The sequence below is a fragment of the Ammodytes marinus genome (assembly GCF_949987685.1).
Source record: "Ammodytes marinus genome assembly, chromosome: 7".
Taxonomy (NCBI): Eukaryota; Metazoa; Chordata; class Actinopteri; order Uranoscopiformes; family Ammodytidae; genus Ammodytes; species Ammodytes marinus.
This window is the reverse complement of record NC_137211.1, coordinates 16,537,435-16,565,370: the sequence shown is the minus strand read 5'-3', so window position 1 is coordinate 16,565,370 and position 27,936 is coordinate 16,537,435. Positions and strand designations below refer to the sequence as shown.

The following is a 27,936-nucleotide window of genomic DNA, read 5'->3' as shown; positions in this document are numbered from 1 at the left end:
ATTCATCTTTCTTGCTAATGGAAGATTTGAGTGCTGTCTTCCAAATCGTTAAGTGTCGAGGCCAAAGCTGTTTCAAACAACTTATCCGCATCCATCTTTGTTGTTTACTATCACAACTTCGACGGCACATAAGCAGCACTTTCGTCATCCGGTTACGCCCGCCCATATCATATAGTACGATTTGATTGGTAGCTCAGAATTTTCCGACATTAATGAGCTCCAAAGGTTTGTGCCCAGACCAGTATGCTGAGCAAATATAACTTTGCCAGAGGCAAATCTGGATTTCCCGGGGAACAAGAACATCCAATGTGAGAACAAACAAGACTGATCTAATAGCTTCCTTTCTAGATGATTCAGTGGGTGGACACTTTGTTTAATCCTATGGTTTCTGAGAGAAATTCTAGAGGCTTTTCACAATTAGGGCAGGCTTCTATTCTAAAACAAGACTAAATATGCAAACCCCTACAGCTACACACAACCAGACCAGGGTCAATTGACTGACCACAAAGCTGGCTGACCATCATTACTATCCTCAGAGCTCGGCGCTCTCACTGCCAGGGATAAAGAATGAGGGTGAGTGAAACAGAAAAGGCAGAATGTAAAACAAAACTCATGTCTCCCAAAAGACCAGTTGCCAGACCGTTCTCTTTCCTCTCTGTTGGCTAAAGAGAACACATTAGACATTCTCTTCTGAATCTGCACGCAGCAAAAAGCTGAAACGGTTGCATTTAAAAATATGTGACATAGATACAGTACATGCTCATCGTCATGACGTGGTGTCATCTCTACAAGCCGAGTCTCTGTCTACATTTCCAGTAACACTCCACAACTCACTAAGGGGAGGGGGTGTGGTGGGACTAAAGCAGAAGTTTCCAAACAGATCAATAATGCATGCGCCCAAAACAGATTTTTAGACATAATTTGAAATGCAAAACGGATCTTCCTCTTTCTGAAAAATGCAAGGGATACAAGGGATAATAATGACAGAAATGCATTTTTGAAAATGTGATTATAATGCAGTTAGGTCCCTATCGTCACCTTTCCTTACCTGCTTCTTTGGAGAGTTGAGTGAAGGCCTCCACTCCCTTCTCACCGTAGCTGCCCTCTGAGGCGATGGTGGAGACGTAGGACCATCCCAGGGCTCGGATGATGTCCACCATGGCCTGGGCCTGGAAGGAGTCTGGAGGAACCACCCGCGAGAAGAAGTCGTAGCGCCTGTCGTCACTCAACTCCGGGGCTGTTGACGCATAGCTGATCTGTGGGATCTTTAAGAGAAGAAGTGGGTTTTGGGGAAGGGAAGGGAAAGTTTACTCCTGTGTTGGCAATATTCTGGTGCATCAGTATAGGTGGTTGCTATGGTGACTGCATTAGAGTAAAAGAAAAATCTATTTTTTTGGAATTTGCGTGTCAAAAATCATAATATGCCCTCAGATCAGTGCCCACAATGGATCAAAAAAATATGTATACCCCCCCGGGCCGGGCCCAGCAGCAGACCCGGGTTTGATTCCCGCCCGCGGTTGTACTCTGCATGTCACTCCCCTCTCTGCCCCATTTCACCTCTGTCTCTTCAAATCAATAAAGCATGAAAATTGCCAAAACAATATCTTTAAAAAAAAATATATATATAGGGGAGAACAGGGGAATCTGAGGCATCGGGTAATGTGAGCAACCCCCTGTATCTAGGCAACGGAAAACATTTGTGGTCATGTGAGATATATGTTTTCAAGCCCCTCTCATTTCCCCATGGCCCTGAAAGAGAGGACCTCATGGTGCTGTGCTAAGCATGTTTTTTTTCACCAAAATAGGTATTTTGCATGTAAAAGTAAAATTGTGGTGGTGGGGGAAAGTGAGCCAAATGCTGTGGGGGAAAGTGAGCCACTATCTCACTTTCCCCCACCATGAGGCACAAGTTAAGTTTAGTCTTAAACATATTTTAATGTAATATTACATAACATATGTTTTATTTTAATGTCATACACATTGTAGAAAAGCCATCATGCCAAGGAAATACACCAGGAAGACGACCTGGGGCAACCACACGGAAAGAGCACCTTCTCATCTTTCCCTGTAACCTTCAGGGCTGGAATGTAGAGTAGGCCTAGTTGTAGAGTATGACAGGCTGATGTTATAATCCAGTTGGGTCTTCTCATGTGTTCTGAGTCCCAGGCTGTTCTCGCTGGTTCTGATTTTCCTACGCTTTGACCCCCAGACACTAGCTGGCTCTAAGGGTCCTGTGTTCTGACCCCCAGACTGTGTTCTAATCTAACTGGTTCTATCTTTCATTTGAATCTTATTAAAACCTTTTGAATTATAATATGTTGTATTTGATTTTGTTCAGAGTTACTTTCAAGTGTTTAGAAAATTTGCTTTGCTTAATTGACCAAACTCCATCATTATTTTACTAGTCCGACATTAGTTCTGGAATGTGTGGCTAGCTTGCAGGATTCTAACTGTTACAATATGTGTTGTTATGGTAGTTTCAGAGTGGAAAAAGTAAGTGGATCAGTTTACCCCCTTGATTTTTCTGGTATGTCTCAGTTTACCCCACAGCTGGGGTAAAGTGAGCCACATGACAACTTTTTTTAAAACAATCATATTTTCACTGCCCTTTGTCTTGAAAAAATTCTGCTAATGCCCATTTCTAGGAAACATCCTGAATTAATGGGAAATGTGTAAATTTGAGTGATAAATCATTTTAGCTCGCTTAGAGTGGGGCACATGTAAAAAGTGGCTCAGATTACCCCGTTCTCCCCTACTGTATATGCATACATGCCATTTGAACAATGTTATTGCCATCAATCCAACAATGACCACAGATACAGTATATGATAGGTTTTGATATAAAGCTGGATAAGTTTACTATACAATATAAGTTTACAAAGGTTCAAATGCAGAAGGTGACGTAATTGTGTAAGATATGGGAGAGGGAATATTATTTGTCATTTACAGAAATATCCCATCACAAAGAGTTACAATGTAAGTAGATAATAGCAATTTCCCATATGGGTCTCACCCATAAAAACAATCATAACACATCCAATGATAATTGAAAGTTAGACAGTAAACACAAGCAGAGGCTGCACATCACTTTCATTCTCCTGCGCTAACACAGACAGGCTGACACAATGGCTTGCAAAACGAATGAGCGACCCATTTCTCATAAATTTTACATTATCGTGTCATTTGATCACGTAAGAGTACAGTCACATTATGTAATGCAATATTTTACACAGACTAAATTGGTTCTGTAACCAGGGAAACATGCTGTGCTGTCCCCTTTTTTTCTCTCTTAACATACCAATGAAGAAATGCAGAAAAAGCCTTGCATGAGTTCAGTTACATTTCCCTCCTGATGAGATATCGCCTATAGCATATCCAACTATAACACTTAGCTGGTAGGGGGACCTTGAGTTTAGATGTTTTTTTTGTCAAACTATACTGTTACAAAGGTCAGTCTTGTATGTGGATAATGTGTGAATGGAGGTTGTATTTGTTAACTATTACTTGTGTTTGCAAGCAACACATTCACGTTTAATTAACATCATCAACTAACAACTAGTCTGGCTGAACCGTTTCCGCCAGCGTCTATTGGCGCTGGCGTTGGCTAACAACGCTTCGCCTCCATTTCCTGTTGCTGGCGTTCCCGTATTGAGCTCCCCCTCAAACTAGGAAACAATTCGCTCACAGTCAACCTGTGTGCTTCTGTGAAGCCCTCTCCCTCTCTCTCTCTCTCTCTCTCTCTCTCTCACACACACACACACACACACACACACACACACACACACACACACACACACACACACACACACACACACACACACACAGAGTGTGAGAAGTCACATTACTGTAGACAGAAATAAAGTGTGGCGATACTTTGGGATAATAATATCGGCGGCGGCGGTCCGGGACGCTGCGCAGCCTAGCTTAGCCTAGCCTAGATGTCCAACTTCATTGTACAACTTCCCCCGGGCAGAAATACCCTCATAAACTCTGGAAAATGAAGCGTGGTGGTTTGGATTGAGCACCGGACCTTATAACCAGCTAGATTAAGATCCGCCGTTCCCTTTCTTTGGTGATTTACAGGACAACGGGCCGCTGATGATAATGTTACCAGAGATAACACTGCGTGACTACGTGGCTAGTTAATTCCGGTTAAGTTATCCCGTGAGCTCCTCGGGGGCTAAAGTGTATGGTGTCTTGACATGCTGTTTAGAAAGCAACACACTATGTGTATTCCTTTTGTCTTTAATAGTTTTTTTGTGGCGTTTGCGGGTTAGATTTAGCCATTTCTCTGACAGCCTCTGGACGTGAAGATGTTCCATCAGAATAAGTTCCCCCCCGGCACTATTTTGCATCGACGCCGCTGCTGTTTCCCGGGGTTAGCCCCGCCCTAGATGATTGTGATTGGTTTAAAGAAATAAAAACAGGCCAGCCCAGTTTCCCCCCCGAATAGACGGCTCTAAACGGTGTGCTTCCAGACCATACTACTTGCTGTAGTTTGGTCTGGCTTCGCGAGACTAACTAACAACTGACACATCCCATCAACTGACCAATGGAAAACTTAGAGAGCAGCAAAGACACACGTCCCATCCCATGTTGATATGAATCAGGCTATATCAATCAAGCTCCAGAAAGTGCAGGATGGTCACTTTTCCTAATGTTCAGGAAACTTGTTAATAGTCTGCAGGTGTCCATTTTACCCCCAAAGATTAAGGTTTTTAGCCAAACTAGCAGCATTGCTCAAGGGATGCAACTCAGTCAGTGAGTCTGTCTATCTGTCCAATCTGCAACCTTTTTCTTTTGTGTGTTTGTATTGTAGCTTTGCCGTGAGTTTGACATGTGTTGCTTTAAGGAGTTAAATGTCTATTTCATCCATTGGTGTGAACCATATTGGCAATTAACTTCTCTCTTCATGTTAAAATGTGTCAATTACTTTTCTGCTATGTAGGCTACTCAGTTGTACTTTGTATTTAGTGCTGACTAACCATTCTTAGCATACTAAGATCAAGGTAATTACATGCTTTGCATCAGCATGTTTGCAATGTCATAGGTAGCATGTTAGCATGCAGACATATGCATTTAGCTCAATGCACCATTCTGCCTGAGTACAGCCTTAGAGAGTCGCTGGAGTTTAGGCTCTTACCATGTGTTCGGACAGAAAGCAAAGGAAGTGAATGGAAAGTTTTGATGCACAGGATGGTGGTGAGTATTGTCAGCTAATCAATTCCAATGAGATAGTTTCAACTTGATCGAGAAAATACACAAGTCTCCCGGGGCTTCATGAGCCAGTTTCATAAGCAGACATTTGATGAAATGGGTAGAGACCCAGGGGAAATAACTGAAAGAAGTTTCCAGTGAGTTATGAGGCCAGTGTGCTGTTCAGTCGGTACAGTACATTTGCTGGAAACACATGGATCCGGTGGTCAAATTTGTGCAAATGCAAGTCTTTGTCTTCCGTCTGAAAACAAGTTTAGTCTTGTTTTATACAAGCTATAAATCTCTTGAAAGTAAAGTGGTATTAATCTACCCGACTGCATTCACATTTACCACCATAAAAACACCAGTATCAAATAAATACGGGACCTATTAGGTATTAGACGGTCCACGATGCAGCCTGATAAAAGTCCAAAATAGGAGATTAATGTTTTGAAACCGCAATCCCGCCTGGTGGCATGTCTGGGATCAAAATGGCTACCTCCCATTGGCAAGTGGATGCACAAACAGGGACAGACATCATTTTCTCTTGAACCCAGAGCTGTACCTCATCACACAGTCTAATCTAAGCACTGTGTGAATGCCATCCATTTATGTTAGAGTGATCAAAAGCGGCCGGACACTGGGGAAACAGGAATGAGGACACAGCAGCTAGCTGATGGGATTGCTTCAACTCACACAGTGTGAGTTATAGCTTTGACCCGCTACTCAAAGGGAGTCAACTGCACAAAGCTGACAAATTGAGGAGCGGAGGAGGAGGTCGAGTAAAAGACTACTCAATATGTTTGAGGACACCAAAAGAAATGCTAACTATAATATCAACCAACGCAAAATATGTGATGCAATTAAAGCAATTCACAGGTGGGAGCACTTCTGCAATGTCACACGCTAAATCACTTCAGGGCTGCCTAAATTGAGTGTGCTGGGTCAAAGAGAGAAAGAGAGAGAGAGAGAGAGAGAGAGAGAGAGAGAGAGAGAGAGAGAGAGAGAGAGAGAGAGAGCCCAGCAAAGTAATGGAAAGCAACAGCAACAGTGATTTGCATTTAAAAAAATACACTTTTTTTCAGAAAGTGAAGCAGCCATTTGGAGCATTTGATAGGAGATCTATCTCAACAGAGCTGCTGTAGTAATACAACAAAGTCAAAAGGTGTTATGGGTTTGTTGAATCACGTCCTATCTTCGCCCCAGCTGTGACAGAAAGCTGCTTGAACATTTGTCTCTCTGGAGCTTTTTTTGCTGCAGGGAACCATTACTTTATCCCAGGCTTGTACCCTGTTGATATAATTCTTCCACTCCTTGTTCCCAATCCCCAGGAATCGACAACTCCTTGCGGTACAAACATTAACATTTTCCGCCTGTGCTTTTTTAATTACCACTTTGACCTCCAGGTGAGAAAAGAGCCAAACCCTTATTGAGGAAATGCTGAGGCGTGAGGATTAAACCTGCTGGAATAAAGATACAAGGAGATGCTGACTAACTAATACTGATTAGAATCGAACACCTTTGTGTTTCTCTCTCATGGTAGCAAATGGGCTAGATTTAAAAAATAATACAAGTTAACAGGTAAATCTTTTCAATCCAATAAGTGAACCGGATTGAAATCTTCTGAAAGTTATCTCTTTTTAGTAATTTACAAGCAGCAAACGTCAATCCAATAATGGTTTCATCTAAATAAGCTCTTGTTGCAACACATTTCAGCCAATGCTTTGGTGAAGTTGATAATGGAAAGGTAATAAGGCGAGGAGAATCGATACGTTAACAACATTCTGAAATCCTTTTCTGTAAATAATTAGCTTGGAATGAGTTAAGGATTATTTCACCCTATTCCTTCATCTTTATTAGTGGTTTTCACATTTCACTCTACACTTGATTCTGCTCGCAATTATCTTCCTTTCATAAAGGCACATCACATTTTTAACATGTGAAAAATGGAATCACACACATCAGTTTGGTATATGCCGCAGTGGAAGAAGGTAAGAAGGAGATGGTGATGCCTGCAAGCATTCGGCATGGGCATAGGCTGCAATGAGCACAAAACCGATCATGAGCAAGTGAAAGCAAGCCATGGAGAATGATTAACGATGCCCGCTTTCAGTATCACAATTACCCATTGCTGAAGTCTGGCACCTGTCATCTGCAGTATAGATCAAAGTTTGGATTGTTGAGGGTAATCGTCTGGCTTGCTCTTAAATGTATCTGGACTGACAGGATCGATGGAAGGAAAACACAGAGGTCTGTTATAGGGGACACTGTTTTATTGATTTACCACCACAAAGTGCTGCGGCCGCCCTGAATAAAAATCTGTTGCTGAAGTCTGAGAAAAAAAGAGAGAGGTGGGAGGTGGTGTGTGTGTATATGTGTGTGGTGGGTGGGTGTGTGTGTGTGGGGGGGAGTGTGTTGTAATCTGCTTATTGACATTAAATTCAAGCCCGGGTGTTTAAGAGGAGAGGTGACTAAGCGAGGTTGTGTAAAGGTTAGACACGTTCACAGTAAGTGGGAATGCTAGGTGAAGTTAATTAGAGTGCCTTGGCCTTTCCGTCGCGTTTTCACATACAGCAGCCTGCGAGCACCACGGGCAACTCTGAAGAAAAGGTGAGAGACTTTAATGTTTGGGATTTAGCTCTCCTTCTTTGCTAATGTGAAGGTGATTAATCTGAAGAGCTGAGAGCAATACTTGCAGATGTGACTACGTGTGCGGTACAGCTCAGGGTTGTCTCTCCTATGCTCGATGCAAAAAAAAAGGAAATTTTATTTGAATCAAAATAGGCAGCATATGGCAAAACACCACTCTCAGTTAGGGGTAATGGCAAACATCTATCCCCGCCGTCTGAGAGGAGGATCTGTAGATATGACGAAACAGGTTGTCTCCACAGAAAACAGAAGGGTACAACAGTCCATGGGTTTCTTGAACAAAAAAACTTGAACCAAAAAAGACAAAGAACAAAGGCCATTTTTCACAAACAGCTTTCCCTACAAAAAGCAGCACTGAGTAGTCACCACCAGCAGTGCCAAAAATTAGGCAGAGAAAACGAGTGGGGTTGTTCAGACTTGGTTTGGTGTCCATTAATCCAAGAGAAACGCTGAGAAACCTTTAGCTGAAAAGGAACTGTGAGTGGCAGGGCTGAAATGTTTCCCATGAATGGCTTTAACTGGGGTGAGAGCGCCCAGGCAGTTTCTGTTGCAGGAATCCTTGCGCCTCTATTTGCTGCATGATTAGCTTCTAAGTATATCTTGACATCAGTCAGCTACACTCGGCTGTTTGCTACAATCTCCACGGTGATGGCGGAAATGACAGCGGGTTCTGACAGACCGGGCGCTAACCCCATGCTGTCTGTGGCCAGATGCCAATGAACAGAATGTCCTCGAGAAATCGGGACAGTGACATGCAAATACAAACGGTAAGAATGATACCATGACCCGGTCGAGAAAGACATTTTGCAAGCAATTTCACAACCCCACCCGTAATGGAATAAATATTTGCTCACAACAAAAAAAAAACCCAAGTCAGAAGATTTATTTGTTGCTCCACTGCCCAGCGTTGTAAACCAGCGATGGTCGATATCCTATAAACAGAATAATACGGTACAATAAACTGGCCTATAAAGATATTGAGCAGTTATCACGCTTTAGATCTGTCCTTCTAAATCAAGGCTCAACAGCTTTTGCGACTTTAAGGGGGAAGGGGGGACAGACAGCCCATTGGTTTGTATTCAGACAGCAGTGCCAATTGTTAGCTAGGGCAGAGGTAATGACTGTGTCCATACATGCAACCTCGGGCTGGGCTTTGGTAATCTCTCTTCACCAGAGCAAGCCACTGCCAACAAAGCCGAATGAAGGGCGGGGGGAAGACGACAGCTTTCCCTCCCGTTCCCTGTCACTCTCTTCCTGCCCATCTGTGTCTCTCACTCAAACTCTACTGTCATGCAGGCTGTGCCTCCTCGTCGTGCCCAAGCACAACCTGGGACTTTCGGGCCTCGCTCCTTCGTTCTCCGCCCCTCGGTATGTTTCAGTCCCGCCGGAGAGAGAGACAAGGGAGTCTCAACTTCCTGTTGGCCTCTCCCTCTCTCCCTCCCCGTCTTCTGTCTGCATGCAGACACGCCCACACAGATGATCAGCAGACACTTCCTGCCCAGAGAGGTCCTTGGGCCGCCAGTTTCCTCCCAGGCCAAGGCAATCTGCCATTATTTATTTGCTCCCGTGCCAGCCAACTTCCCCATTCTCGCTCTCCTTGGGCTCTCTCTTTTCTACCCCATTTTCTCACATTTTATTTTTCCTAATGAGACTCTGGTACGACTAAATTGTATAAGAAAATACTTGTCCGAAACTTCATGCCAAAGAGATTATGGTTTTAACCTTGAATGTATTTCTGCAAATGTATCAGCAAGCTGTTCACTGCCTACACAAAAACATCTGTAGAAGGGTTGATTTTTGTGTATTTCTTTGATTTGAAAGGTAGTCATTATTTTCATGATTATGTTATAAAGTTGGTTTGGCTAACAACATGTCAGCTAACACTTGCTTATCTAAATATTCAGCCGACACAGATCAACGTTCACATACATTTGAGTGTTTCTGGCCACCTTAAAAATGCAAGTCCAATATTTACCCTCTTTCAGCTCCATTTTGGCCTACACCTGCTCATTATGTTCACCAGTGGCTTACTTTGTCGTTCTGCAGTTTGGTGCTGGGCTAGTAGAGCACAGTGGGGTTCTAAAGCTTTATTGCTGGGAATAACTACCTGTCTGAAAATATTTAACAAGTCTGGATGTTTACTGTGTTTTGAAGGAGCATTTTCTACAAGAATCAAAACACCCCCTTTTCAGAATTGCCCACACCGCTGAACTAGCATTGATGTTACACGACAGAAAGTTAAGATTTCATAATCCTTTATCGAACATGACCTTGCACCATCTCCTTCTTTCCGCCCACTTCCCTTTCTCCCAGTCGATCCCCTAACCCTCTGTCTTTCCCGCTCGCTCCACGCCAGTCCCCTGGGTAGCTCCAGTGCTCTGGGCTGGGCCTGAGCTCTTGCTTGCCAGGGTGTATTTTAAGACAACCAGCATGTTTCTCCATGCAGGCTAGGTATGACTCACAAATCAGATATTTGACCAGTGGAGCTGCACAGTAGAGTAGAGTCGTGGCGTGGGAGGAAAGTGTGGATAGCTCACAAAGGGAACCTGGCTGACCCCCATCTTTCCATCAGGTAAACAGACTGCTATTTCAACTCTATTGGTATTTCAAATAAATAATCGTTTCCCAACACGAAATAGCTCTCAAATCCTCATCGGAGAGGATTCTGTATCGAGGAGAGGCTCAACATCTATGTTGTGCAGTGTAAAGGTGTGCTGCTACATTTTACAATAAATGGAGCTTAGTGACTTAATATATACAGTATATTGTAGTATTTATATATACATATTATTTTTTTTGCCTTTCAAACTGGCATGAGAGTCAAACTCTTATGCTGTCACTCAGCGACAGTTGTACAGAAACCGTATCGCTTCCAGTCATTTTGTAAAGCTCCTTTTGACTTAGGCTTCACTCAAAGCAAGGCCCTGCAGAACAGCCTTGATCATAGTGCCAGAGTTGTGTGCACTCTCCAGGTGCGACAGAAAGGCACAGAGTCACGGTAAGAATGAAATGTTGCCTGCAGGTTTATAACTATGTGTTATCAAATGTATTATTTTTTTATCGACACAGTCTCAAATTACAAATAGCTGCATTGATTTTTCCTGACTGTAAAGGCGGCTGCCTTGTTGATTTCTGTACTGTGTTCTTTACAGCCTGCACGCCATCTTTTCATTTACTCTGTGAATTATGAAATATCGATAAAACAATACTGAAAAATGCACAACTTGATGCCCTGGGTAAGAGAACAATAATATTATTTGATGAGAGATTTGGGAAAAACACACGTTTGTATCCTGGGGATTGTTGGTTTGTGCAACATATTTACATCTCAGCGCTCTGTCCAGCCCTGATCTGGCTTTGGCATATTATCAACCAAAGAGCGATCATAGGTGAATCTTTTTTCAGACCTAAATCCAGCCGGAGCTTGCAGGGTCTGACACATTCATTGTGAGTGCTGCACCTGCAACACTCTGACCTGCATCCCAATGATTCCCTCTGTTCTATCCCCCATCTCTCCCTGTACAGCTCTCTCTTCAGACTCGACAGAGCATCATCGCCAGGACCATTTCTCCCCTAATGGCGCAGGCAATGCGGGCAAGCTTCCTCAATTTTATCTCTCATCTCTGTCTGCTCCTCACAAAAAATATTAAATTCTTTAGCAGGGCCATATAATTACATACTGATCACAGCAGTAGTAAATATCACAGCTATACTGTTCCTTCTGTTAGTGTGTCCGATACCCTACTTGATGGCATGCACTTACATATAACATGTTTGTACCGGCAGAACAGAACAGAACGTATTAATAGGCAATCTGTGCACACTTAGCATCGCCTGCCGTGCTGCCTTGAACCTTCCCAAAGATTATTATAGTATCTTATCAGCAACACCTGCATTCACCACCCACGCCACATCCACTGTCAGCCCATTTGGATTTGTGTCAAAGAGGTTGCAAATGTAAAGTGCAGATTAATTCATTTTCCTGCAAGTATCACACACATTTTTCAATAGCTAAAGCTGACGTTTTGCCTGCTGTTTTATTTTCACAAACTGTACCCATACTGGTGGTAACTGAAATGATTTTTATGGTTTGTAAATGCAGAACTACTGTTATTCACGCAGAGCTGATATCCTTATGTTAAATAAAATGAAAACAATTTGCTTAGAGCCATTCGGAGTAAAACATCCACTCGAATCGACCAGGGCGATACAACTGGTATATCAATAAAGAATAATTTAAATCCAGACAGACACTAACAAAGAAAAGTAGTTAAAATAAGATGGAAAAATAAAGGACTAAATATTCCGAAACAGATAAAACCTTCAGCATTAAACTAAGAAGACTAGCCCAAACCAAAAACAACAGAGTAAAGCTGACAATCGAAGTGTTTTGAAAGACAACCTTGATTTTGGTTAAAAAGAAAGTCTTGAAGGAGTATTTCACATTCAGCTGTTTTATTGGCCGTAGTTTAGCTGCAGAGACAGACCTTCCTTCAAGGCTCCTTGCCTCCTTCGATGCGATTGGCGGACTCTGGCCCTCACGTTAACTATCTATTACCTGCAGCATCTGATTGGAAGACCTTGTTGGGTGGTAAGCACACAGCCAAAGCCCGGAAGGCTCCGATCAGGGCAATTTAGTCCCTTCTCTCCCACAGTCACCAGTCACCTTTCCACTGCTGTCAAGATAGGCGACAGTCAGAACAGCCTGAGGATCGTGGGCTGAATGTGTCTCATGAAGACATAAAAGTTCTGCTAGGAGTTAGACCACAGCTATACGTTTTCAATGTGATCAGGCGTCAACAAAAGATGAACCGTTAAACTTGTAGCCAATGAGTATTGGTACAATCATAATCAAGAATGTATGCTCTCTCAAAGCTTTCAAATTCTGACTGCCGCATTTAATGACTTTGATGCTTGAGGCAAGAACATATCTTGCTGCTACATTAATGTAGCAGCAAGATGTCTGACAAAAATATGGTCCGGTTCGCTTTTGTTTTAGCAACCGTTAAGCCATGCTGGCGAAATGGCTCTAAGGATGAAATATTGCAACAGTTATTGGCCGGATTATCTTGAAAATGTTGTGCAAACTGTCATGAATGCCCAGATGATGAATCCTACTGATTTTGATGATCCCCTGACTTTTCTCTTGTGCCGCCGGCACTAGAGCAAAGTCTTATCCTGTGAAATATCTCAAAATGTGCTTGATGGCTTGTGTTAGAATCTTGTACAGATAGCTATGGTCTGCAAAGAATGGATCCCAGTAGTAGGCTGTGAAATGTCTCACCAACAACTGGATGGATTGCCATTACATTTCCCCAGTACTGTTTAGCAAATTGAGTAAGCTAAGATGGAGAACTTGGTAAACACTGTATGCTAAACATCACCATGTTAGCATTGGGGTTGTGTTCATGTTATCATGCTGACAATAAGCATTAGGCTCAAAATTTTGCCAAAGTACGGCCTAGCTTAGCCGCTAACATGACTGTAGATTCTAAGCCTTGGTAGATAATTGCCTGGACTTTGAGGTTTTGATTTTTAACTGCTTGTTTTTGAATCGCTCTTTTGGGTTTCTGTCTGCCTTATTTTTTGTCTCACTACACTTCTACAATTTTTCAACAATATACTTTGTGCCATTGAGCACTGAGGCATAAAGAAATATAGCGATTGTATTATCTAAAAGTAAAACTTATTATATTCTCTGTATATCGGCTATCTTCCCACCCTGCAGCTCACTCGGATGAAAATGATCCTTAGTCCAGCAGTGACCTGGCCACCTGTGAGCTCTCCGCAGGTGTACTGCATCACTGAGGGCATCTGACCTGAAAGTCCTCTCAGCAGCACACTGCTACACAGACAGAACAATGGACAATTGTCTGCTGAGGGAGCACAAGAAGCCTTTTCTAGAGCTATACTGAATAACTTGTCAACTCTGGGAGAACTGGACACAGTCTTTTAGATAGAGCGCATCCTTGTAAACAGACTCTCATTCTCACTGAGATCATGATTCATCAGAGCAAGTGTCTTGACTAATGCACCGAGAAGATTTATGTGGAATGTGTTTTCGTGACGTGCAAATTTCACACAACTTCCACTCGCAGTGAGAAAATGTGTCAACAGGGTGCACAAACTGACATGTATTCCTGAGCCAGAATCAGAGATGCGCAACAGACGCCAGATCAGACAATTACCCTCAGACAAGTTAACCAGCTGAAACAGGAATGGTCCCAGTCGAATACAAAGGAACTGTCACACACCGCTACTGAGGGATTATCTTTATTTTTTCCAAAACAGCACAAATATGTGTCTTTCTCAAAACAACCTCTATGGATCTCATCTCAGCTAATAAGACAATCTGTCAAGTGTGCGGAAATAAGACAAATACAATTATTTCACTATATATTTAGGAGATGTATGAACCCAGACTTTTAAACTCATTCGTTAATTGATCATCCAAAATATAAAAAATTTAAAAATACATTGAATGTGATTATTTACTTTAGAAAGTATTTCATATTTTAATTAATATTACTACATATTGTATGCACATTGCGTATTTTCAAAAACGTCTAGGCTTCAAAAGCGTGTTCCAAACAACAACAATATCAAAATACAATGAGTTTTTTCCTGTTTAGTCGTATTACTAAGGCTTAATTTATGATTACAGTAGCTAGACGCTATTATGTGAGCTGCATATGGCCTGAACAGATTAAACATTATCATGGTAGTGTGAAATGGTACAGAAAACTGCATCAAAGTGTATTGGTAAACTAACCTGGTCTACAAACCACGTGTGCTACGACCAGCCAATTGAGTGCATTTAAGTGTTTATTTATCTTAAATTTATTAGAGCACATTCAATATAATTTTTATTTTTTTGTTTTTTTTCAAGGACATTGCACACTAATCAACAGTCGAACTGTCAGTGAGCCAGAGTTCACATAAGAGGCTAGTTTACATCTGTTGACCCCGGCCAGATATTCAAAAGGCAACCTAAAATTACAGAAATAAAATGCATGTACAAACAAAGATAAAAAAACAACATAGGTGACTCAGAAAATGCAGTAACACATAGTAAGAACGAATTGACAGACAATGGCAAACAAACAATAAAATAAGCAAACAATAAAACACAGCATACATTAAACATTTTATCATAACCTCTGTTTGGATGGTTTCTCATAAAAAAAAGGTGTGATGTGTTTCCGACTGTGCACGGGATGTGGAAAATTGTTTCAGCCTTCAGAGTACACAATTAGTGCCAGGCTAAAACACACACAAACAACACATTTTTTTAATACTAAGGGGGATATTGCACTGACATATGTTCGTACTCTGGAGCTTTGACCCCATCCTTAACCTTATTTTATGTGTTACTTTAACCGAAAACTGAATGCAATGTTTGACCTTGTGGAGTCGAGCTTATTGTCCCCAGAGAAGTGACATCTAGCAAAGACTGCAAACATTCTGCTCACTGCAACCCCCCCCCCCCCCCCACCCCCCGCTCTCTATCACGGTGATGGAAATAATGTATTGTGGCGACTGCATGGGGAGCAGTCTCCTGTTCAGTAATGAGACGAGGCAAAATAGGCATTTAACCTGGATGTAACTCCAGTTCTACCATATAACTATGTGCGTAGCCCTCCGTCTCTCTGTTTCACTAAGAGAATGAAAGAACGTAAACAACATTTTCTGGAAGGGGAATACAAATAAAGAAAGATGCAGCCTGAACACATACCCTTCATCCATTTATTTTTGCAGTGGTGCCATAAACAGATGAAATCTGACTACTACTCTGAATTACGCTGTACATATCTAGAGCAGGGCTCCTGATATTCTCTCTTTATGAAGCATACATTTGACCCAACCCTTACACTCATCTAGAACAGAAACCAAATCTTAGCCCGCCAATTTACTGGAATTACTTGTGAGGTCAATCTTTTTGGTCAGGATTGTACAACAATAGCATTCTTAAAACCAAAGATATTTTGCCCTCCTAAATAGTATACACATTTACAATACTACCCACTGCAGGGAGAAGGATGTTTGACTTGCTGTTGCATTATGCAGATGGTTTTATTTCCCCAATGCCTAAATGATTTATCTGGCTAGTATCCCAAAGGATTGGCATTTGACCTCCAGGTAGAGAGCACCTGACAGCTCAATGCATAATCCAATGATAAATGACACACTATTGATCCTCCTAGCCTCAGTGTGTGCCACATGTCAATTCTCCAACACTGAACACCATATTCTGTAATCGACATCTCCTATCCACAGTCAATTGTAGTTTAGGCAACCCCATCTGAAAAGAAAATTTAATTTGTAAAGCGTCAATGGTGATTGAGGTTTTTCTCCAAATCAATGCAGTCGTTTCAGAGGGGCACTTGAAATCCTACAGGATTTGTAGCTGAAAACAGTTATCCTGTCAACTGTTTTTTTTGTGTATGCTCTTGCTGCTGTGGCACTGTATACATTTCAAGCTTAAAAGAGCAGAGACACACAAATATGTTAAAACAGCACTCAGCCATAAACACACACACACACACACACACACACACACACACACACACACACACACACACACACACACTTCACTCTCATTCTCACAAATAAGATCAACAGGTCTTTTAGTGTAACTATTAGATGCCAATGCTGCAGAATAATATGGTCTCCCTATAAATGGTCCACACTGTACTTGCTGATATTATGGTTATACATTACAATCTGTTGTTTGCAACTGATGCACCCTAAGGCCCTGCTGTAATAACACAACTGAAGGACAAGGAATGAATCTCGGTGACAGTTTATTATGGATACTGTGAGAGAGCACACTGGGCCACCAGATCGCTGAGATATATAAAGGGTACCACACACACACACACACACACACACACACACACACACACACACACACACACACACACACACAAATGTATTTAAAATATTTGACATGGATCACCTATTTCACACAGCCATAAAGATAGTTATGGTCGAATTTTGTATTTCACTCATTCATTTATTTGGTAGTTTTTGTTTAGATTTTAAAGACAATTGACATATAATCAATAATATAAAATAGAAATGTTTAGTTACCATTAGCTGTACCTCCAAAAGTGAAAACTGTACATTTCTACATTAATTGATCACGCATTAAAATCCTAAATGATTTTTAGTTGTAATGGAAAATGAGGATTTATGCCTCAATCCCAACACAATGAACATGACCAAGACAATGAAAGTCAATGGGATTTGGATTGTGGTGCTGCTGAATGTGACAAGAAATTACTTGTTTATAACAAAAAATCAACAACAAAAATCTCTTTGTAAAAAAAAATGTTGAAAAGCGGATTGATGTAAAACTACTGCGGGTTCAATACCACTAGAGGTGACTGAGAAAATATAAACACGATCAATTGTGGTTTATCTTCCCTCTCCTGCAGCCGAAGCTGGCGTGCGGCGCTCCCTCATCTATTTCTTGCTGCTCTTCAGTGGCATGACTATCTACATTAGAGCCCTCACATGGATATGCAATCTAAACAGAGCCTCGTGCCACCAGCCTCCAGGGACAGCAAGACAGCCGTGCGAGCAGTTAACCTCCTGTCCCTTTTAAGTTTGCAGCACACTGCACCAAGTTTGTCTTTTAAGTGTAGTGATGCATTTGTCCTTTCACACTCATGTGGCTGTTACCCTTTACCGTGTGAACTTTGTGACTGAGACACGGAAAACGTGTGTGTCCATGTGCAGAGCCTGAGTATGAAGATGTTGATTATAGGTCAAGCTAGCGGTGTGGCTTTAGGAATGGAGATGTCGGTCTGTCGGTCATTTAGGGATTTTGATTAAATGTTATACAGACATTCATGGTCAGGCCCCCTTAGTTTGTCGATCCCCAGACTTTTTATCTGGTGCCACCATGAGGTAGATATTGGTGGTAATAATTGTGGTGAAATCTCTAGACAGTTAATGGACAGATAGATTCCCATGAAAATTGCTCCACACATTTGTGTTTCTGAGAGAAGAATTTAGGCAATCCCCAGACATTTCCTCTAGAACAATCATTATGTCAAATTTGTCCTAGTTTGTTTATGATGAAGAAATTCCCACTAGCCTCAGCTGTACTTGGTGTTTAGTGCTAATTAGAAAAATATTACCATGCTAACACGCATAACTAAGATGGTGAGCATCAACATTATGCCTTTTGGTAAATTGTGGTCACCCAGTTGTGTATTAAGGGCAATTACCAAACATTAGCATGATAACCTTGCCAAACCAAGATGGTAAGAATTAACATTATACCTCCTTCTAAATTGGGGTCACCCACTCATGTATTTAGCGCCAATTAGCGAGCATTAGCATGATAAAATGCTAAACTAAGAGGGTGAGCATGCACTGCCTCACAAAGCTGCTAACAGGCTGCAGACCCTCAGTCTTGTTTCTGTCGGATCTCTCGCTCTTTTCTTCAAATGTAGTATAATTTATGCGTTGAGAGGGGAATACTCCCATCCTTCATGAGCTAAAATAGATCTAAAGGATTAGTCTTAGGTGCAATACGATTTTTTATTTTTTTGTTAAGGAGTTGAATGAGGAAAGTGTTGAGAAAGCACTAAAATAGATAACACAGCACAAAAGCTACAGGGAACCACAACACATGCCACTGAAAATAGCCTTTTAACAAAATGTTCTGACTCATTTAGGATTTGAGGAATTTCAGGGGAGTAAAGAATTTGCCTCTGCAAAAAAGGCACAATTTTTTTTTGATCTATACAGAAAAGTTGTGCTTATACGAGTTTTTCACTGCTTAAAAATAGACTTAGATGTTGTTTAGCCATATAGCACAGACGTTTAGCCCACTATGGCTGAGTGACTGTGTTATTCAAGGCCTGTCCAAAATGCTGCCTGGATCACAGATCACTGCGGTGAAACAATCCAAAAAGACCCCCGTGGTTATGCCTCTCAGCCCATACTGGATCGTTTGCTGCTGAAGCAACGGGGACATTTTTCCTTTTGGAGGGATGAGTGCGAGGCCGACCAGCAGCCAGCACAGACCTCAACTTGCTCCTCCACTCGTCCCCGTAAGAGGATCGGACGTAATGGGGTTTTTCTCTTCTCTGGCTCCCTCTGCTCGTCAGATAAACTGCAGGAAACTTCCAACAAAGTCTAAGAGTGCTTTTCCCCTCACATTTACAGTCATGCCGACAATAGGTCTTGAAGGAGGACTGGTGCGACCTCGATGTGAAAAGAGCTAAGCTTTTAAGCAGGTGCCCTCTTCCCCCTCCCTCTGGTGCAGTGGGAGAAAAACGGGGTAATAGCCTGACAAGGAGAGTCAACCTCCAAACCCATGTATATATAAATGACGGATGACACCTCATTAAAAGACATTGAATCCATATACGCGGGATCATGACACAGAAACAAGCTTGAATATGTATGGAAACAAATCAAGTATGGAATGGGAACGTAATAGCCATGTTTTCATTGAGAACCAGTAAGTTATACAGCACACTGTTATGTATATAAAATATCGTCTACCAATCTCCTAAGGCCTGTGGGGACAACCCAGACACTAATATCAGGCATGCATGGTTGCTCATAATTCCCCTGTGGCAGGCTGCTGACCTAATGACCTTATGTCAGCAGCAGCAATGGATACTTGTGTAACACAGGGATATTTTATTCATTTTATAAATATTGCATCAGTTGCTCATGCTGTACCAAGTTTGTATGCGGGAATATGTACCTGCTCCACTGAAAAGCACCCCTTCACAACACTGTTCGAAATCAGGCTCTCAGGCAACATTTCTGCGCCTGGTTATCAGTTCAAATTTGGCAAAGCTGGAGTTTCCTGGATTACAGTCATGGCCCGCAAATGCAGAAAATAAATCAAATTCCAACATTGGCTTCATCCATGATGTTGCTGTGTCCTGCTGCTCAGACCCAAGAGCACTGCTGCCACTTTGCCCAGCCAGATATTTTAGTTTTTATCTGTAACCAAGGCCTTTTCAGCAACACAGACGAAATGCATTTGCTTCTTGTCACGCATTGATCTTGCCTTGTTCACTTGTCGCAGGGTTCAAACTGACTGAACCCTGACTTGCCAAATACCGAGACGCACCAATGTCGTGCCGATTCGAAAGAGCAAGTGATTGACCTCTCCTTAAGTAAGTATTGATTGTTTGTAGCCTTGTTTGTGTAAGAGCATGGCCATGCTGTGTGGCTGGCACAGGGCAAGGAACAGTGGAAAAAAGGTACTACGATAAAAAGTTGTTGAAAAAAAAGTATTTATTTTTCTATACTTGTGGAATGCCATACTTAACCTGCTAGCCATGCACATAACACACGCCATAACACACGCAGCTTATGCTCATAGCCGTGCCCACTTTGTATCCTGCCCCAGTTGCCCTTTCCAAAGAGTTTGAGTAAATATAATTTTGACAATTTTGGTCTGACGCTGTCATCATTTAGCATCTGATTAAATAGATGGAATGGAAACCAGCAGGGTTTTTTTCAGTTTCAAGGTCCAGAAGTAAGAATCACTCGACTTTATGCATTCTGTATATCCACACGTAATAACAAAATATACACCACATTTATTTTCAAAGTTATCATGTCGACTGATTTGATATTTTTCCCCTTACAATTCAGGCAGCAGTATAATGGTTATTTACACTATAACGAAAGATTAACTTATCCCATAAGTCAATGAAATATGCAACACTGTAGTTGTGTAGGTTTTGGTAGATGAGTGACAATATTAATATGTCACAATTGCCACCTTCAGGTGTTGTGTTTTTGTAATGTTATACTAATGCGATATTCACCTAGGTACCATGCAATCATTCCTACTGATTGAATAATTGGGCGTATTGTCCTCACGTGTGTTTTATCAACGGCCAAATTCACAGAGGATGAGTGACGCGTCATCACGGCTCAGCTATAAACAGGTGTGCTCACGACCTCAGTCAGTGCGTTTCCATGGCACAACTAGATTGGATTAAGACATATATCGAACTAGACACTCGAACGGACCGTGTCACTTACATGGGCTTTAAGAAATCGGATAAATGTCCAATGCATGGCTGTCTCCACTATGCTAGGTGGCGCTGTAGCCCTTTCAACAAGTGGTTATGAGCCACGTCCGGTTCCCTTCCGACAATAATTTTTAGAGATATATATTTATATTTATAAATTATTATATATATACAAATATTTATTTATATTTTTATATACTTTCTATGCAATAACCCTACTATTTTTTTTACGTCGTCTCCTTCCACTTCCTTGTGAAATCCTCCACAGGGATTCTCGAGCAGGCGCAGAAGCAAACTCCAATATGCGATGTCCGATCCCTGTATACATGCAGAGAGAATGCCGACAATGAACGAGTTATCAAGGTGTTCTTATCCGACTTCTCTTGTCCGTTATTGTGCCGATTTGTGTGCGAAGTAGATCGGATAAAGGTGTTTACATGCAGTTTAAAAGTCCTGTTGAAGTCTTATTCGTTTAGTTACCCGATTATGAGTCTGCATGTACACGGACTGACTGTAACCCTGAAGAAGACCAGTTATTGGCTAAACGATTTCAAAGTTTATGCAGAATTAAAGTGATATTGGGAACAAGAAAAGCAGAGTGTGGGTATTAGTTTTCATCACTGCAGATTATTGCTTCCAAGGAAGCTACTGCAAAACTTTTTGTCTGTATGTGCCTCCTGCACAAACACACTATGTAATTGTAACAGTTTGTCTTCCCTTCCGAGTATAGGGGTGTAATTTCGCCTTTAAGCAAATCCCCTGGGAAAGCCAGACAGTTTTGACTCCTATTCAAATATTAATAATTCTCTTGCTCTATTGTAAATATTTTATGAATTCAAAGAAAGGTGGAACATTATTAAGGTTTACTATCATCTTCCATATTCAGTCAAGTTTTCAATTTCACTCTATCGGGTGAATCCCACTAGCCTGGTTCTACCAGACCATCATACTTCAATTAATTTGAACAGTAGGTCTGGAATCGCTCAATTGACAAACGTAAAATCACTTGAAGGCGGGTGTCTGTTGAAGTTTAAAACTATTGGATCTGTCCAGTGCCACTCTGGATCTGCCAAGCAATCGCATAACGTTTGCTGCTACGGCTTCTGACTACAACTGAAACTGGCGCACGTCATTGTTCTCAGCCACTCCCTCTGTTCGCTGATTGGACAGGTAAAACTCTACCGGAGAAAACCCGCGAATATGCCGCAGACCCAGACTGACTACTGAAGGGAAATTACAATTGAGCGGAAGTAGGTAGTAGGCGGGCAGTGCCAGGCTAGAATCCCACTGAGTCTTTCTCAGAATAAAAATAAATAAATATCCAATTTATCTCTCTCCATTCTCAACCTTTGTTGTTCAACTTTGAGCTTAACTGACTCCCTGAAGTTTTTTTGCTCTACTCGAAACAGGAGTTTCTTCGAGAGTCTGGCTTGCTTCGTCAACAACGCCCGGCACCTATTCTGACACTGACTCTCCTCCTGCTCCATGGACACCACTGTGTCCATTTCAATTTATGATTCTTGGCTTTTGCAGTGCTTGTTACTTATTTTCTCATATTGTATTTTTTGTTATGCACCAAGATACTAAGGCAAACGCCTCATATTTGAAATAAACCTCAGTATGATTCTAATAATACAAAAATAAAACAAGTTAAAAATATGAACATAATATCCAAAATAAAGCTTAAGAGCTGTCATGACTATCCTAATTATTCACTGCCATGTCCTATGCATTCACATATTGCATAAAACTGAACTATTATTTATAGATTTTACATGTCCACTTTTTCCAGAGTTAAGCCATGAGTTAAGTAAGATGTTGAACCTTACTTTGGAGATAAATGTCAAGTTGGTGGAGAAATGAAATTACTTGCTCTATAATCCATGTGTCAGATGCTCGTTATGAAGTAACACTGTACTGAGAGAGGTTGCTGTGTCACAGTAGAAAAAAAGATGCCAATTAGCGAGGCATAGAGAGCCAAAAGCACTGGTGTGGATGGTGCAGTATATCCACGACACAGTTGCGTTCTCATTCTTTAAGCAATGGTAACGGAGCTCTTTGTGTGCCTTATGTTGCATACTTTACATACCATACTTTACATACCATCCATGTCTCCCATGAATGGGCTGTATGCACTGTACAAGAGGTGTGACTAATTGACCGCCAAGCTGCATGCATCATTGTACAAATGGCAACCGTGTTTGAAAAAAACAGACATAAATAACCTCTTAGGCCACTTTGTACCACTTGTTACGTAACATACACACGCGCGCGCAAACACACACACACACACCCTTCATATTCCTTTGGTGCCTGCCTTTACCATTGTCAACTGAATAGATCCACGGTGAGGCTTCAATCTCCCTCAAATCAATCACAGTGATGATTCTGTAAAAAAGGAGAGATAAAAAGCTGACCGGAGCCTGTCAGGGCTACGAGAGCAGAGGACATCAATGCCTCACTTAGACAGCTAGTCTGGAGGGGATGCTTCCACCACACAGGAGGACAAGACAGAGTTCACCTGGATTCAATAAAAAGTTTTTCCTCGGTCTTTGGTGGAAAGTGATGCGACAGAAAATAGGAGGATGCACTCCCTGACGTAAATGTCATGAGGGAAAAAAATCAATTTCATGATTCATTCAAGAGGCCAGGACTTACAAATGGAGTAAGTGGCCCTGTTTTTTCAAATGCAGTGTCGTGCTCCCTAAGACTCTCAGGGATATCACAAACAAGCATTGCGGCACGACATCATAGCTACTGGTAACCAGTCAGAAGTTTGCCTCATTAAGATTGGGGCGACTGTGGCTCAGGTGGTAGAGCGGGTCGGCCGATGATCAAAGGGTTGGAGGTTCAATCCCCACCCTGCCACCTGTGTCATAGTTGTTGTGTCCTTGGGCAAGACACTTCACTCACCTTGCCTCGTGTGAATGTCGATAGTTAGCCTGCTATCGGTGTACGAATGTGTGTGTGAATGGTAACGTGTAAATGGGAACAGGTGTCCCTTGCAAAAGAGTCTTCGGTCTCAATGGGATTTACCTGTATAAATAAAGGTTAAAGAAAAAAAAAATTAACCCCCCCTCCTGTGGCATTGTTGCCTCTCATATCCTACACAGCTTGAAAGCCAGTGAAATAAAAACATCTTAGAAGCAAAGCGGCCTTACCATGGCAACAGTATTGATCAACCCTCCTGGGTCCTCAGGAAAATCTATCCCTCATGTCAATTCCCATGCATTACTAGTTTGGCAGCTACTCATGTCCTGGACAGACCGTGCTGATATTTAGCCTCAATTAAAATGTGCAATCACTATTTAGCTTCCCTGATGTTTCATTTATCACAGCGGGTTGGACACAAACTCACCTGATGATAATCACTGGGAACAAAGTGGGAAGTGGGCTAGGAGGATAGCCCAGTGAGAGGTCATATAGTTTAAAGATTTAAGTCGGTTAGATTGCCTAATTATGGAGCTGTTCTTGTACTTAAACGTAATTTAGATCGACTAAGACAAGATATGGGAACCTAAAAAATGTGTTTTGCTTTCAGACAACACCTGTCTAGATCTAATTAAAGATTATTATATCTGGACAGGTGTTGTCTGAAATTTTGACTGGAATCATTTGACACTTGATGGATTGCAGCTGTAAACAAGTTCAGAAGCTTGGAATTGCTGCCAGGCGCCACTCAGTTTCCGTAAAACTAATGAGGCTAAATGGGCAGGGAGCTCTCACTTCTGGCATGTATTGATTATACAGCATCGTGTGGCCTCACATTTAATCTATTATCGTCTATCATCAGTACTATCCTCACCATAGATATATTAAAACAAGTGGGCTTAAGGGCAAAGATGAGGACTGAATTTCTCGTGTGCAGATTCGACTCATGTGATTGGAATCCCCCAAAAACTATTTTAAACAACGGACGGAGCCGCATGACGCTAGCTGTCCATCCACGGATTCCTCACGCTCTATTACGACATCCCACATTGACTACACCTACACTCCCACAGCTTTGCACTTAAGAGAAGTGTCAGAAGACCTGGTGTGAGGAGGAGGTAGGTGAGGGAATACAGAAATCATCCCACTCTCATCAGAAAAAAAAAACCCTTGACATTACACAAATTACCACATATTCGTGTCACAAAGTTTGCATGGGGTGGGGAGAATCTTACAATCCTGGAATTCTGCAACAAATGACGGGCGTATTAAGGAAGCTTAATAGTATAACTACATGGTTTTCACCAACTTGGAATGCTATACATTTCATTAGTTAACTCAGCCTACAACGAGGGAAGAAGAACTGAAGCCGGAATCAAGGTTGTGGTGGGCATCATCAGTCTAATTGTACAGACAATGGAGCAAAAAACTAAATGAAAAACCCAGGGGATGATTGTCGTATGAAAAACAAGAGTATTGCGTTTGCTTGTGTGAAAACAAAAGGAAATGGGGGGGGGGGGGGGGTGTCTAAAAGCATGTTAGGCGCTTTGATGGTCTTACAGTTGCAGTTTAACAGCTACTTAGAGTCAGACCATGGTCTGACTAATTGAACTGAAACAAAACACAAAATGGCAAGACTGTGAGTTACAATCTGCAACAACAAATCATTAGTAAGCTACCAACACTATACAGCTCTGAAGATCCTCCTCGACTTTAAGGCCGCCATCCTCGCACGAGAAAAACGGTTAAAGGCTTCTTCACATTTTGTAAAAAAAAATAATAAAAAGCATCTATGTGGTATTTCAAGTAATTCGATATTTTGCTAGGGAGATGTGTTTCAATAATTCATCTGCTGTATTGGTGCCCTGCCTTCTTTCTCATTCCGCTGCAGCACCAGCAGTGGGTCAACACACATCAGTTGACACACCGCCAACATGAATAGAGATGTGTTTCCCATAATCCCAAGCTCCCTCCTTTTGAAACATTAGTGGTGCAAATACATTCAATTTACTAGCAGCTATCGGGCTCAATTATGGTGCAAATAGTTTGAAACAAGCTGCGATCAAAGAGGGCTCCCCTGCAGATGAAAGCAAAGCAACTAAATCACAAATCGAGGCTTTCAGGGTTCAAAAAAATCCATAAAATATCGCCCGCAGTCTTCCCATACAAGAGGCTCATATAATCATGTGCAATCACATGAAGCGGGCCTGCTATTTTCAGGAGGGGGGTTGTTGAGTTGGGGTGTGATTGTGTCAGGCTGTCAGTGCCCACTCATCCAGATTCTGGAGTGAGACTGGAACAGACGGGAGCTGTTCTTTCAGCACCACCGGGGACAAGCAACAGCACACTCCGCTGTCTCCTCTACACCTATACAGTGGAGGGGAAAGCCACCCAAACTCCCCTTTACCTTCCTTTTGGTACACATTTTAAGGAAAGAGTGAAACTATGAAAATGAGTCATAACATACATGGATTTATAATGGAGAAAATGCAGAGATATATGAAAAAAATCACCCGGAAATGGCAGATTTGTTAATAAGTGTATATTTTCCTTTTGAGATACAAGGTTATTTGTTATGGCACTCCTGTTCTCCCACTGGGTGTGTGGCAATGAACAGCACTACTTTCATTCTTCACTAAAAAAGAGGATTTTACCAGAAGCTTGCACATGCAGTGAAAACACAATTTTAAAAGCCAAACAACTATCGCACACGCTCAAAGACTTGCCTGAAAGAGGCGTAGGATGTTGGCAACCATGATCGATACTGAACTCGCCGAGGCGCCGATGACTCCCACCACTTTTTCAGGCTTGACAAACACCGGTGGCTCCCCATTAGTGCACCTCACGTCGGAGGTGTCCTTCGTGATCAGAGCTTGGACGAAAGTTAACGATTGTTCCAGCGCGTAGGTATCCCTCGAACAAGTGTCCAGCACCCGGGCGCCTAAGGTGATGTTGGGTAAGAGTTGGTCGTCCTGGTTGATTTGGTCCAAAGCGTACATCATGGCCTCGAGCCGTTGGATGCCATTCTCCTTTTTGAGATCCCCGCACGGCGTGCCATCGGCCCCTCTTGAATGAACCGGGAACAGTCCGCCGAGGGTCAGGTGCCCCTCTGTCCGTATTGAATGGGGCGCATAAATTTCCTGAGGCAGCGCGAAATCTACCACAGTCCTCATGAGCCAGAACAATCTCCATATAGAGCCCAGCCTTATAGCGCACAGACCCGGACGAGCCATGATCAACTTTGAGGAAGGATGCTGAGTGTGCAATCCGCCAAAAGAAAGAACCAAAAAGGCGAATAAGTTTGTTAAAATAAACCCATTCTCTGACACCGGGGGGACAAGATTCAACAAGCTGGGCTGGAGAATTTAAGACGCAGTAGATGGCTCAGGCGAACTGCGCCCATCGCTTTGCTGCCACGAGTGAGCGGTGCAGCTTGTTGAATAGCGAAGCCCCCCTGATGGTAATTCGGTTCTCTCAGAAAGGGAAGCTACATCTATAAGTCATACAAATATCAGTCAAAGAAGATGAACACCCGCCGCAGAAGAACTGGCCTAATTGTTGTCCATTTATGCTAAATCCAATAAAGCGCGAGTGGGAAACACAATGAATCTGCTGCTGCTGCTGGGAAAAACAGACATTTCTTCACAAGCTAAAGCGGCAATTCTAGCGAGCAACAAATGCAGTTTTTAGGAATGTAGGCTATCTCTCAAAAGCAATACTTAGATGTTACGACCGGCAGAAGTGGGTGACATTCTTCTTGCGCAAACCAACTCCACGGGAGCGCAGGGATGGCTCGTTCCGCTGTGGCATTTGTCTCCCAGGGGTGCATACCATCTCCACAGTCTCCCAAAAAAAACAAGTAAGAAAAAAAAGAAAGACGAAAAACGACCAGTAGTAGCCTACACGAGCTCAAATGTGGCGTTCGCTGAGCGGAGAGACAATGGGGGAAAAAATCCAGCTAATTAAAGCCCCGACTCTTTCTCTGTCTCCGGTCGCATTTCCTCACAATGAATGAGTCACAGCGAAGGATTCACTGTGCGCGCCGAATTTTCAGCCCCCTTTCCTTTGCGAGACGTCATCCAGGATAGGAGAGGGGAGAAAAGAAAAAAGAGTAACATCACTTCATGCCAAGGTT

At 42.2% G+C, this 27,936-nt stretch overlaps 1 protein-coding gene across 1 annotated transcript in view; it reads right to left on the bottom strand.

Moving 5' to 3' along the window:
• The window catches only part of LOC307252632 (metabotropic glutamate receptor 7-like), a gene marked incomplete at both ends in the record, with an annotated part of 58,283 nt that extends 31,249 nt beyond the window's left edge, over positions 1–27,034 (bottom strand). Inside the window, 2 exons of the mRNA XM_080030352.1 lie at positions 1,049–1,265; positions 26,528–27,034. Coding sequence (XP_079886478.1) covers positions 1,049–1,265; positions 26,528–27,034 — 724 coding nt within the window. The remainder of the gene's footprint in view (positions 1–1,048; positions 1,266–26,527) is intronic.
• Between the last annotated feature and the right edge of the window lie 902 nt (positions 27,035–27,936).